The sequence below is a fragment of the Apteryx mantelli genome, chromosome 19, assembly GCF_036417845.1.
Source record: "Apteryx mantelli isolate bAptMan1 chromosome 19, bAptMan1.hap1, whole genome shotgun sequence".
Lineage (NCBI taxonomy): Eukaryota > Metazoa > Chordata > Aves > Apterygiformes > Apterygidae > Apteryx > Apteryx mantelli.
The window spans coordinates 14,520,195-14,533,864 of record NC_089996.1 but is presented as its reverse complement, the minus strand read 5'-3'; the positions used below and the strand labels follow the sequence as shown (position 1 = coordinate 14,533,864).

Sequence of the window (13,670 nt, the reverse complement as noted above, 5' to 3'; positions counted from 1 at the left end):
CTTCAGCAATTATACTTTGCCTCTCAACTGGAAGAAACAAAACAAAACAAATCAGGGTGAACATAAGAATCTGCATGAGACCTTTTAGCATGGAGCTTGCTTGAGACCAGAGGTCTGAATTCTCTTACATATTTTGTTTAAAACATAAGACATAGCCTTAGCCAACCAACAAAAAAAAGTCAGCTGACTTCCTTCACATATTAAACACTAATTTGAAAAATAATTTCATAATACCAATATGAGACTGTATATGTTTATTCATCGTCAGTAATTTTTGTACACAAGGCAAATATTAATAGCTGAAAGGCAACATTTTTGCAGAGTATGTACAGAGCAATGTACAAGCAAATGTAAGAGGTTTTAAACTATTAGTCAATTTATCCATTTTATAAAAAGAAGTGATGCTTTTTCTTCTACGACCTCCTTTAGAAATAATTTATTGCCAATCTTAAACTAAAGCAAGGAGAAAAAAAATTTACAATAAAAAGTAGTCCCTGGAAAGTTTATAAAAAGTTAAACATATAAAATTGTAAGCCACAAACATTTATACAAAGCTAATACAAATCTTGGTTTTGTTAAAGATCTATGAGGTTGTTACAAAATATATTTTTACATAAAGGCTTCACGTAAGGTAAGCTCTCACTGCTCCTGAAAGCACAGGAAAGCAGCTTTAAATAGTCTGCAATTCAATTTATTTTCAAGTACAATGCAAAGAAATTGCAAAATGGCACTGTATTGCAATGTTGTGTAATTAAAAAAAAACATACAAATTATGTTAATGGTACCATCAAATAGGCAAGACCTGTAAAGTTGACTTGTGAACAATTCAGTTAGGCCTGAAATCTTCTGATCATTCTGATACAGGAAATGTTATTGTTGGAAAATGAATCTTCTGCAATCATCCTTAAAGAGAAATGCCTAGAGAAATCTTCAGCCAGCAACGGACATGTTAAACACACATGATTCTCAGTCCCGAAGCACTGAATTACTCCTAGACATGAGACCATAACCTGCCTTACTACCACGCTTCTCCTTAAATAAAAAATAAAAAAATAAAAAGAAACCTCAGACAAATCTGTGGCACAATGGAAAACACTGATCAGATGCAGTTTGAGCGAGCGACCTGACACTGATCATTAATACTACTACCAAGTGTCACCAAGCTCCAAACACCCACCTCGTCTGAGCAACTCCAGAACAATTCTGAGGCAAAACTCAACACCGCTACTAGACCAATGAATCTAAATATACAGCCTTTGAGAGCAACGAGCCCACCTGATTTTCTTCTTTTTTTAAAGAGCAGGTAGTCTAATAGAAAGCTTAAGTTTTACACAAATTGATGGCTTAAGCTCCCACATACAACAGACGAAAAACAGAAAGAATCTTTAAAGCCCTGGTGAACAGGCACAGTTTTCTGGTGTCAAAGAACCGAGTTTAACATGCTGCAGCAGGGAACATTTGCTAAAACACCAATTTCACTTTCAAGTACACGAAGACTGTACAAGACAGTGGTAAATCTTGATATGGTCATTCATCAGCGATCTTTTTAACAAGCTTCTCTCCCCTGAAGAGAACTAAAAGTCTTGGGAATCTTCCTGCTCTTCCCATCTTTACTGGATATCCTGGCCTTTACTAGAAATCCTGACCTTGTACCACAGACTGGTTTACACTAACAAGCTTCACTCTTATCAGCCAGTTATGACTCATTTATTCCCTTCAGGATACAAATCAGTCTGTTCAAAGTCTTCATCTCTTGTACCAAAATTATATTCTGCCATAAGGAAATAATATGTAGAAACAAATCTAAAAAGAAACCCAACAGTACATGATGTGCTCCTTTTCAGGTAGCTGACAAGCAGCAAGTTTGAAGGTGGAAAGCCCAATGTCGTTCCCGTTTGTTTAGCCAGGATGTTGTTAACAGAGGTGTAAACAGCTACATCAAGGTTAGTTCCCTCATCCCTTTAAAGAAGTGGGAGTGGGCAAGTGATTTGACTCAGTGATTTCATTAAATTCATTCATTTCTGCCTGAGATTCATATAGTGCTTATGTACCAGGACCTACTTTGCCAGAATTGACCCAGGACTGCGGGTTCCAACTTGCTAGCTTGCAGGCCCCAGCGTTCACAGGGAAAGCAACCTGCAGTGATTAAGAACAGGGATTTGGGTTTTTTTTTTTTTTTGGGGGGGGGGGGGTAGAGACCAAAGACTTGGTTTGGGGAGAAGCCTGTTGAATATATTACTGACTTTAGCTAAAGTCAGGAATGCCCAGTGCCTTGGGAATACCAACAATATCCTTAGACTGGCATCAGTTTTGAGGATCTTTAGCAAATTAACAGGTCCCTTGATGTAAAAATTTAGCATTTTATATAAATGAATTTGTTTAGACAGGCATATTCCTGGTAGTCTTCGTATCATCCAATATCCAGTCTCAAGTCTTCTTTGTAATCATTTAGTCTGCCATCTTGCCAAACACATACTACAGACCCTCTCCAAATTAATTCTTATTTTAAACAGAGCAGACAGTCTCCTTTATAAGAAACTTGTTCAAACTGTCAGCAATAAAAAAAGCATACTTCTACTCTTATTGATTTGTTCCAATGGTTAATTGCCATCTCTAAAAGGGTGTGGATTTGTTCAACTTCCAGACAGTGGACTTTGTCATACACTTTTGAGGCTATTAGACAAAGGTTTGTTGCCTGCTAACTTAACATTTATAGCTCAACCAAATCAACCTGTAATCCTCCTGCAGAGAGGTAAACAAGAGAATTTTTTGACCCCCACCACAGGCATGCTGTCCAATCTTTTATATATCCTCATTAATGTCTTGAGATATCTCTAGTTAGTCATCCTTCTTCAGCTGCTCATATAGGAACTGAAGACATCAACCAAAAGTAATCATATCCATGCCTAATAAGGAGGTAAAATCTACATGAAATATCCCCATCCAAAGATCATACTAACCCTCCTGACATCCTTGCTGCACCCAGACTTTATGTTTAGAAGATCATGCACTGTGACTTCTCCCAAGCTCTTTTCAGAATTCTTTCCTCCCAGAAATAGTGCCTCATCACACAAACCACAGACCAATGGTTAAGACCTACGACGACGCATTGGACAATATCAAAAAATAAAGGTATTTCAAAGCACTTAACTAAAGTACACATACACTATTCCCCTTCTACTGAAAGGAGAATGAGGTACAGAGATGTTAATACAACTTACAATCACAGTAAGTAAAAGGCTAAGTTCAGAAGACAGGCAGCTTTCCCATGTCCTAGCAACATTATCACACTTGCAGGGATACTGCTCAAAGCAGTTTGGATATTATGTCACACCTCTTGCCACATACGTATTATGTTATAAAAACCCATTTAAGAAAGTATGGCCAGCATCATCATCCACAGGAATTAGCCGTTTCCATGGAGCAAAGTGGCAAGCAGAACAGTCTAAATGGAACTTCAGTCTGGAGGAAACTTGGTAGCGGCACTGCTTTTTAAAATGCAAGTTGGTAAGCTTACTTTCATTTAGTAATATTCTGTGTGGTGTATGAGGATACCTGTTCAAAGAGCATTTTTTAGTCACACAGTTACATTAAAGCCCCCCCTGCCCCTAAAAAGGAGGGAAAAAAAAAAAAGAGAGAGAGAACTGCAATGGAACTTTTGGTAAAATATTATTAGTCACAAGCAGTACTCTACCGTATGCTGTGCAACTTATTTGGCTCAAGTACACTTAGGATTTCTAGACCCAATTGGAAAGTTTCAGAGAGAATCTTGTCACCTGAAGCATATTCTGCTGTGACATGTTGTTCTTTTTTCAAAAAGAAACATTCATCTTAGTGGTGTTAGCTACACAAGGCCTCTGTTGGGAACACACACGCTCACATAAGGCCACTGAAAATACTGTAGGAGGATAGAACACGAAGAGGCACTTAGGTTGGCGAGTACTTCTATCCATCACCAAATGCTTACTGATAAATAGGCATGCTGTATTAAGTTAGGAAGAAAGTAAAAACAAAACAAAAAAAACCCACAGTGATATATTAAAGCGCTTCAAGAACAGGTAAGGTACCTACATGTAACATCTGGTTAGTGGAAATAAGAAATACAAGTTTAGCTTGTTCCCCCTTCCCACATCAGAATTTCAAGAGAACCGTATCATAGTGCTCTGTGCTTTGTCATGGCTCTAAGATGTAGAGTACTTAAAAATGCAATAGAGTGAAGGAGTGTACTGTGCCATTTACTAATTCCTAGTCATTAGACTTTTGCCTGTGTTAGTACTTCCTGCCAGATATGTCTGAAGTTCCCAATCTAAGTATTTTTAAAGCATGTCCTAATCAAAACCCATGCAAAGATTTATACTTAAATAGGAAGTACATTACACCAGGTATCCTAGCTTCAAAAAGATGATTCCAGCAAGGGATTTATGGAATTTCTAACCAACAAAAGACCTGAGAAATCATAAGTCAGCCATGGAATAACAGTCTTCTTTATGAAGTCAGATGTGAAAAGTTTCTTTTTTTTTTTTAATTACTGCCAAAGTCTAACAATTGCAACAATTTCACTGAAGTCTGGACTTGGAATTCTGAAGGTGGAATGAATTTTCTAGTTTGGGGGTTTTTTGTTTTTTTCTTTTTAGCATACATGCTCTTAAAAGGTCAAATTTAACCACTTTACAGGTAACTTAGACATAGGTCTGCTATAAAATAACAACTTGAGTCAACTTGAAGCTACACTGGAAGAGATTAAGCCTGAATTTCTGCAGAAATTGGCAATAATGTGTTCAGCAGCAGCTTTTAGCCACATATCAAGAAGTCTGACAGGATCTTGATTTCTCTACTCCTGCTGTAAACTTCTAGTTAAAAACAACACACAAAAGTTATTCAAATAAAAATGTCTTTTTGCACATCACTGTAGCATAAGCTGCTTGAGGTTATCATGAAGGATGGTATCCTTGACATCACGGAAAACTAGCCGGATGTTTTCTGTGTTAATAGCAGTGGTGAAGTGGTGGTAGAGGGGTTTCTGCTGCTGGTCCCGGCGTTTGGTACGAAAACAATCCACTAGGAATTTTTGGACATCTGTTAAGCAGTGGGGATCCCCTTCAAACTCTGGAAAATAGTCTTTGATGCTCACTTTTTGTACTTTTTCCTCAAGCAAGTCCGTCTTATTTAAGAAGAGAATGATGGAGACATTGCTGAAAACCCGGTTATTGACTATTGTTTCAAAAATGTTCAGAGACTCTGTAAGGCGATTTGTTTGCCGATCCTCCATAAGCACTTGGTCAAATTCACTTGAGGAAACAAGGAAGAGTATTGAAGTGACACTATCGAAGCATTCAAACCAACGTTTCCGTTCTGACCTTTGGCCACCTACATCAACCATTTTGAAAGGAACATTTTTTATTTCAAAATCGTACTCATGAATCCCTTTTGTGGGTCTTCGTGCCAGCAGAATATCTTGCTGTGATGGAAGATAATCCTAAAAAATAAATAAATAAAATAAATAAATAAAAATAAAGCAGAGTTTGCTGATTAGGATACAAGTCACAGGCATGGTGATCACAGCCAACTTGCAATCTAGAGAAAAGTTTGCAGAGGAACAGCATGAGGTTTGGAATAAACATACACATGCATGTATATTTTAACACTGAAGCATTTTGGAAAATCTAGAGTCCAAAGCAGGAAACACACAGTATTAAATCAAAACATTTACTCCAGAGAACTGTAGCTTTCCATTGCCATATGACAAGCATCCACAAACAACACTGAAAGGTGTACCATCAATTCCTTATGGCAGTTTCCCTCATTCTGAATTACTTTATGCTTCATTATCTTCTTCCTATAAAGCTGGAAAACGCACTAGTTGCCAACACTGGAATGCAGCAAACAAGGTCTAAAACAGTCAGGTTCCTCAAATCAATAACCAATGTAGAACCCCACTCTAAATATGGGCACTCAATTCCTCCCACATTCACATGCATATTGTGCAACTGACTCAAAAAAATTTAAAAAGTAGTGACATCAGTTCCGCTGAGCTAGTCATTTTTAAGACGGTCAATTGATCATGCCAGAAGAGCCAAACCTACCCAACTTGCTGTGTTTGTGCCATGGGCAGCTTTCCTTTTTCAGAAGTACCTGTCTAAAAAGTTACTTCTGTTTAGCTGTATGCCACCTGTGAGCTCACTCAGTGTGATTTTGTCCACAACATGCTATGCTGTTAGTAGATCAGAGGAAGAAGCAGGCAGCTGAGGACAGAAGCCTTTTTCCAGTAGTGCCATCTAGGAGGGCTCCTGAGACAGCTGTTCCTGCATTTGTGCAACATGCTTTTCCCCCTCATAATAAAATAAGCAATATGAAAGTTTCTGCAGTCCTTATATGAACAGCCATCTTCAATGAAATGCAGATGCTTACAGGAAGAGGTACTCTTATTAGTTTTTGTTGGCATGAAAGTCAAGACTGAAATTGGGGATTTCTTCATTCTAAGAATTACACTTCCTCATATGGTCCAAGTTCTTCTGCTATTTAAAAAGTGCATCTATAACAGACAGCTTAAGCTGAGATTTACAGCTTTGTTGTTCACCTGATATGAAACTCTTCCTTACATTTTTCCAGCATTTCTCACAACATCAGAGAGGGTGGTTTAAGTTTCAGGGTTGGAATTTAAGTCTCTTCTCAGTGAATGATCTACTGCTGAAGATCTTCCTTTGACAGTGCCAGTTATTGAACTTGAAACTTTTTATAAAAACCTGTAAGATCATGGTCCAGAAAAGACTGATTCAACTAATAAGCTTGGGATTTGGGGGGGGGCTACATGGGAATTCAAATACTGGTATCACATCATATTTCCACAGGTAGGAAACTAGAAGGTTAGAACATGCACATAAATAGACATTCTGTTCTAAACTTAACGGAGCTGGCAAACTTTGATCCAACCCCTTTTAAAAAAGCAATTAAAAAAAACATGAGGTAAGTATAATGATCCAAATATTAAAGGATCCTTTTGCTTTATTATGCAAGTCTGAAAGTGAAACTAGCTAAAGAGGGATTGTTTTGTCTGAAGTTCTGGCCTCTTTATTCAAGTTGTCCAAGATCAAGGCACTGATCTTTATCATGGCATGCAACTACAGTGCAGCTCTCCGCAGCACGGACTCCCCACCCTGCACTTGTTGCTACAGTAGTATTACACATGCATAACCTGCACCACCTAAATCTACAGGAGAGTTGAACTGCTGAAGTAATACCAAATCCTCTTCAAACTTAACAGCTTCTATCCTCTTTGCTGGTGAAAAGCAGCAACTTTAAAAGGTAATAAGACTTTTCTATTTATTACATTTCACTTGTGTCTTTTCTACCAAAAACAGAAAAGGAGGTCAATCGAAGTTCATAGAGAAATGACCATATCAAGTGGCACTGAGTACATGAGAAGGGATTTTGGATAAATCTGAGTGTGAACATTTAGGAGAAAGGATGTAACAGGTTAAATCCTTATTCCATCTTTCAAACAGGAATGCGTATTATTTTTTATTCAGGAAGTTCATCTCAAAGAAGTTCTCAGAAAAAAAAACACCTTAGGAGAGCTCAAGGGTTCTTAAAGTTTAAAAAAAAAAAAAAGAAAAAAAAAAGAGGTAAAGCCATATATACTTTCAATATTGAAACAAGCATAAAGCAAACTCATTTAGGAGTTGGCCCTGACCATTTATTCAGCAAAGCTTTCAAAAACAAGGAGCTTAACCTAGAATTCCTGACAAACTCACTCTTCAGTATTATTACTCATTTAAAATTCTTTCCATGCTTTCAGCCACAAATAAAACCCTTTCAAGTGCTGTTAAAGTCTACATGCACAGAAGACCTACCATGTTTTATCCCAGATAATGGCTACTTTGATGCAACAGTCTGCAATGAGTGCACTGGCAGTAAAGTACTTGGTATAGAGCCATCATTTGACTATAGGAGACTAAATACAACTCCTAAAAAGAGCATTAAAATACCAGGAGATTTCTTGAAGGATGATTTCATTCTTATCTCCCTTGTGCACAGACTTCTGGGATACTAACAGCTTGCTTCTATAACAATTCTGAATTAGCCCCTTTTTCTGTTTTTACTGTTAATATGATTCCGTGCAAGTGAAACCTTCAGCATTAGGCTAATGTTTTCTTGGGTCAGCACTTGGTATTTTCAAAGTCTTTTTAACAACTGCCTACTGTCACTCTGCACTTTTCCTGCAAGTGCTCCCAAACCCACTCTCTTCTTCGACTCTTTACCCAACCTTCCAAGTTCACTGCTTGCTTTTTCACCTTCTTCCATGTTTGCTTTTCTGCGCAGCTCTATTTGCCTGCAAGTACCTGCTCTTCCCAAGGATACATTTTGATACTGACTCTTAATGCATGACTTCAACTTTCTTTCTACTTTGTTTTCTTTCCTGAATAGTCTCCTTCCCCAAATTCACTATGGTCCCTTTTCTTCACAGGGGCAACTTTTGGTTATCAGGTATCTCTTCTGGCTACCATGACAATGTTTGCCTCACTAAAATTAGAATTTAAGGCAAGGATAGGATCCAATCACATTATGTAAAGCAAGGTCTCTTTACAAGGTATTTTGAATATATAGTCTAGATCACTGGCAGCAGAAGTAACAAACTGCTACAAGGAACGCAGCGGATTCTCATATGCCAGCGGGTTACTCCTACTCTGCTGAGCTGACTGAATGTGACCAGTAACTTCTCTTTTCCAAGTGCTGCTACCATCAGCTCCCTTTGGGCAACAGACACATGAATCAGAGGTCTGTTTATAAGCAATCCAGCTGCAGGCCAGCCCACTCGTATCAGATACCAGATAAGAACAGTAAAATACTTATATGAGCGCATTAGACAAGTCTTGTATATAGATAAGAATAAACCAGAAGAACCTATCAAATCTTTCACTCTCAGTAACAAAACCTACCCAGCACTTTTTCCACCAACTACTTAACATTTTCTGTGACAGCAGATCTTGAAGAAGCCTCTGTATCTCAACAGCTTTTGGTCTAACCTTAAACCAGAAATGCTGTAATTCACAACTTATCCTTCCAACAGAACATCAGACCTATAATTTGTACATGTATTTTGAACTAACTAGTGACTGTCTAGTCTCAAGCATTAAGAATGGGTCAATATTTCTGATCAAGAACTTTGAAAGAGAAGCTGCAAAAGTCTGTACCTATATGTTCAGAAATGTGTCAAAAAAGTGGCTAGGAGAAATCTACCATTAGCAGAAAATTCAGTTAATTCATTGAAGTGCTAACTATGTTTCTCATACTATCTCAGACAACTCAAGATCAACCAAAATTCAAAGACAGAATGAGTGCTGGAAATCAAGCAAAATATCTGGAAATTGTATGCATCCTACAAGATGATCACCAGTGCTCTACTTTAGAAGCACTGACTGTTCAAAGAAGAACAGACTGGCTCAAAATTAAATTTTTATCTGTTGAAGTGAAAAATGAAATTAAGTGGGCTGTAGCAGCATTCAGCTGAAGTGGTTTGGATTCTCTCACCATTTGTTAACCCTCAGCTGGAAATGGCCATGGAGAAATTGCCTCCCTATGGTATTCAAGTTAGCTTCCCATTTTAAAGGCACTTTTTCATGTGCCATTTCTGTAATATGAGACTAACGAACATCAACATACAACTTCATAATGCAAGCAGTAACCAACATTTCTATCAAAAAGGATTCTACAGAAGTTTTAACTTTTTCTAGAGAAAACATTCTATTCTGTACCAGGTTTGTTTATTTTGAAGTAGATACTGCAGAAAGGTACCACTGACCAGTATATCGATTTAATTTATGGATCTTAATTGGATATTTAAAAAAAACAAAGCAGGCATCTTTGAAAAATCAATTAGATCTGGAGGACTGAAGGGTAATACAGATCAACAAACAGCTTTATATGTTGACACTACAGAACCACTATTTCAAAAACCCTATCACACTGACAAATGCATAAGTAAGAAACGAGCATTTACTTTTCCTTATCTTGATAAATATTTAAGGGAGTTCTGCAGTGAGTTTTTCAACACACTTACCACACAACGTCTACATGCATGAGTCAGCTGTCATAGCCTACTCTTTTCAATCCTGTTGATCATGTTAGCTCTGTCTGGCTGCACCCAATCTGGACTAACATAGCTACTGCATCAGATTATATTCCAACATCAAAACCTTCAGTCAAAAAATGGTATAAACTCCAAAAATCCAGCATGACCTGACACTAAAGGCAGAATAACAGTTTCTTGTAAAAAAACATGTACGATTTTTAAATTTGGTAAAATAAACATGGAGATAAGTGCTACTTTAACAATCTTTTGACCAGATAAGCATTTGTAACTTGTTTTTTGTTTAATTTTCATAAGTTGTATTTGCAGACAGCCTCTTGGCCTTTGCTTTGCCTTGTGTTTGTGATATGTCAGTGATGAACCGCTGAGAAGAGACAGGCAAAGTTACTGAAGATAAAGCTAGTAGAATAGCCACTACTTACAGTTCATGCTTAAAACCCAATGATCACAAAGACTACTTCAAATTCACAACATAAAAACAAACAAACAAAAAAAACCTTACTTGTTCTCCAAGTTTATCCAAGTTGTCCAAGAAGTATTTTACAGATTCCCCCTAAAAAACAAAGCAAACAGTTTTTAATAAGTGGCACACTTGATCCCAACAGATTTAGAAAAATTAACTAGACTTCAGAATGTAAACTAAATGCAACTGTTGCAAGCTTTAGTCACCATCTTTTTTCAAAATCAGCAATCCTAAGAACACAACTGAATTTTTATTTTTAGGCTGATAAACATTCAAGCTTTAAAGGCATAGGCAGTCACATTTATAATAGTTAAATTCTTCCCAAGTTTAGAATTGCTAAATAAATTCTGTGGTGTTATTTACATTGACTGCCCATGAAGCACCCACAGAGTCAGACACCTACATTATGAAAAGACACATTCAATTCTTCTAGCCATTTGAAGAGTCTGGATATACAAACATTCAGATATAGAGATTAATCACTGGGATCAGCTCATTTATAACTGCATTGCCATAAGATCCCATTTCTACAGGCACTGCACCTGAGCACAGGAAATGTTTAGCAGAAGGGGAAGAGAAAGCTGCAACAGATGAAGCTAGCTCATTCTCATAGACCTTCCTGTCAAAGAACAGGCTGGACATTAACCCCTTATTTTTGGGGTAAAGAATCGAGCTCCGTGCTGCAACGCTGCATGGTATCTCACCTGCTATACATGCTACCTTCCAAATTCAAGCCATCACTGCCCTTGCAAGTAGCCATCGCAGGTCTTAATCCCAATAATGCAGAACTAACATAGGGGTTTTTTGAAAGCCTGAACTACAGTCAATTCTCCAGAACCCTATTAGCACGCTGGGAATAAAAGGAAGGAGGAACTGGTATAGTGCCGCTGCCAAACCTGAGTTCACTTGCAATAATTTAAGGTATTTTGCACCATCTTTCAGAGAGCTTCCTGGTCTAGGGCCCGACTGGCAATACAGCCATACTAGCACGATGCTGTACCCAAGCGAATAACCGCTGCGACCAGCAGCACGGCAGGTTTCAGCACTGCTCACCTGCTCCGGCACAGCGCTGCATGAGCCCGAGCCACAGGAGCAGCGTAGCTGTATTCCTGAGCGCAGCACCAGAGCTACCAAACTCAGCTTGATCCGAGTGGCCTCCCTAGCACTCGCTCAAGCGGCTATACCCACGCTGCTATTTGTGTCTGCTCCCACAGAAAATAGAGGTTTATAATGTGGTTCTGTATTACCAATTGAATTTATCGCAAATGAAGGAAGTACCTTTTAGGATTCTCAGCATCATGACAGAAGCAGAAACATGCTTCCCTTTAAAAGCTCTTAATTACCAAGCTGTATCTGATTTTCTTAATAGTAAATACACAAAGAAAATCATCTGTATTCCCACTCGGCAGATGGGAGAACAGGAATTCTGGCTAAATTCTCTTGATGAGAAATCCATAAGTATCCAAAATAGGGGCAACTACATCCAAGTCAGAGCAGTGAGGCAGGACAGCAGTTACATCCTGACGAGGACTGTCCCTCACTTGAATTTGAACTCTTCAGAGTTATCTAAAAAGACCACGAAACCTCAATATTAAACTGTGTCATCTAAGCAGCAGTAGGACAATAATGTAGAGTAACAGTCCAGAAAGGGTTCTGGCAGATACATAACCCAGGCAGCTTTGCAAGTTTTGCAGGCACTAAAAACAGTCACATACTGAAAGTAGATACCAAACCTTTAAGCACGCAATTTGATCATCAACCTTTAATTAGGCAAGACTGAGACTTTCATCGAAACATGCCTTGTGCCTGACATGCCTTGTGCTTGACACACCTCCAGGGACAAAGTCCAACACAGATCTACTACCTTATTTTACCTTCTATTTATCTTAACACTACCTGTTTTCTCTCTGGTGACAAACTGCAGCAGTACAACTAACCATTTTAAGGTTTGCTTGAAGCACAGTAGCAACTGTTCATGATGACTGCATTAAGTATTTTATGACTAGATCTTTTCCAGTACTTCAGAAATCCATTCTAATCTCACTCCTGTAAGGGAAGGATAGGGAAGAGAGCATTCCCATTATACAGAAAATAAAAATACACAAAACCTTGATGCACACATCTATCAGGAGCACTTTGCTTCAAGTTTCCCAAACAGGAGAAACAGTATTCAGGAGGCCTGAATTCTGATCCTAAAACCATTGTCTTTAGCTGAATGCTAAAGACATAATAATATTTAAGGTCAAACTTAATTTCTTTTTTAGATTCTAGTAGGAGTTGACAAAAACACAGTAGTACGCGCAAATCAGCCAGATTCCAGACTCATTAGCTGTAGATATTTATTCTAAAATATCTGGACCTCAGAGCCTGTAAGCACGTATGTATGTATATATGTATGTATTTTAATCTTAGACGGCTCCTTTTATACTACTTACAGTAATGTCTACTCTGTAAAGCAGCATTAACCCTGCAGTGCTGGAATGCATGAGTTACTGCCTCTCCTTTAAATCCCGGGAGCTTACTGTTACTGCAATGAATTGAGCTGTTCTAGCACACAAATAAACCACAGCCTGTAAAGGTCACAAAACAACACCAGAAGCAGCTTCCCAAAAGAGGGGATTTCCTGAAAACATGAACGCAGAATACACCACATCAGCCTGCAGCAACACTAACACTCCAGACCCACACATCTAACAGCAAACTAGCAGTCAAAAAGCCCACGGAGAAGACTGCTGAAGTTTTCAGACTGTCATGTATAAAGTTTCATGGCAGATAAATATCACAGTGGGTATTCTGAAACTGAAAATGGGTTAAGGTATAAAGGCATTCACTTACAAGCATAATACAGTTCATAAAGCAGTGATATACCAGTTCTCCTCCTCCACATCTTCAATTTATTCACTGGGTGATTCCCTTATCAAAATCCATTCAGACAACTGATATGACACACCAAGCAAGTGCTTGTCAACATGACTCAATCTTACATTATCTTTAAGAATAAAAGTTGTTCGATCACTGACTTTTTCAGCTTGCATTCACTGAGAATTTACAAGAGCTTCAAACTCATCATCTCTTTTTCCTTCTTATTCCACACCCCTCCACATTACACAGCTACAAGCT

General features: G+C 38.2%; 1 protein-coding gene across 1 annotated transcript in view; it reads right to left on the bottom strand.

Moving 5' to 3' along the window:
- Positions 1-239: 239 nt before the first annotated feature.
- The window catches only part of GNA13 (G protein subunit alpha 13), a 31,422-nt gene continuing 17,991 nt past the window's right edge, over positions 240-13,670 (bottom strand). Inside the window, exons 3-4 of the mRNA XM_013953120.2 lie at positions 10,590-10,640; positions 240-5,476 (exon numbers count right to left, since the gene is read on the bottom strand). Coding sequence (XP_013808574.1) covers positions 4,904-5,476; positions 10,590-10,640 — 624 coding nt within the window. The 3' untranslated portion in view covers positions 240-4,903. The remainder of the gene's footprint in view (positions 5,477-10,589; positions 10,641-13,670) is intronic.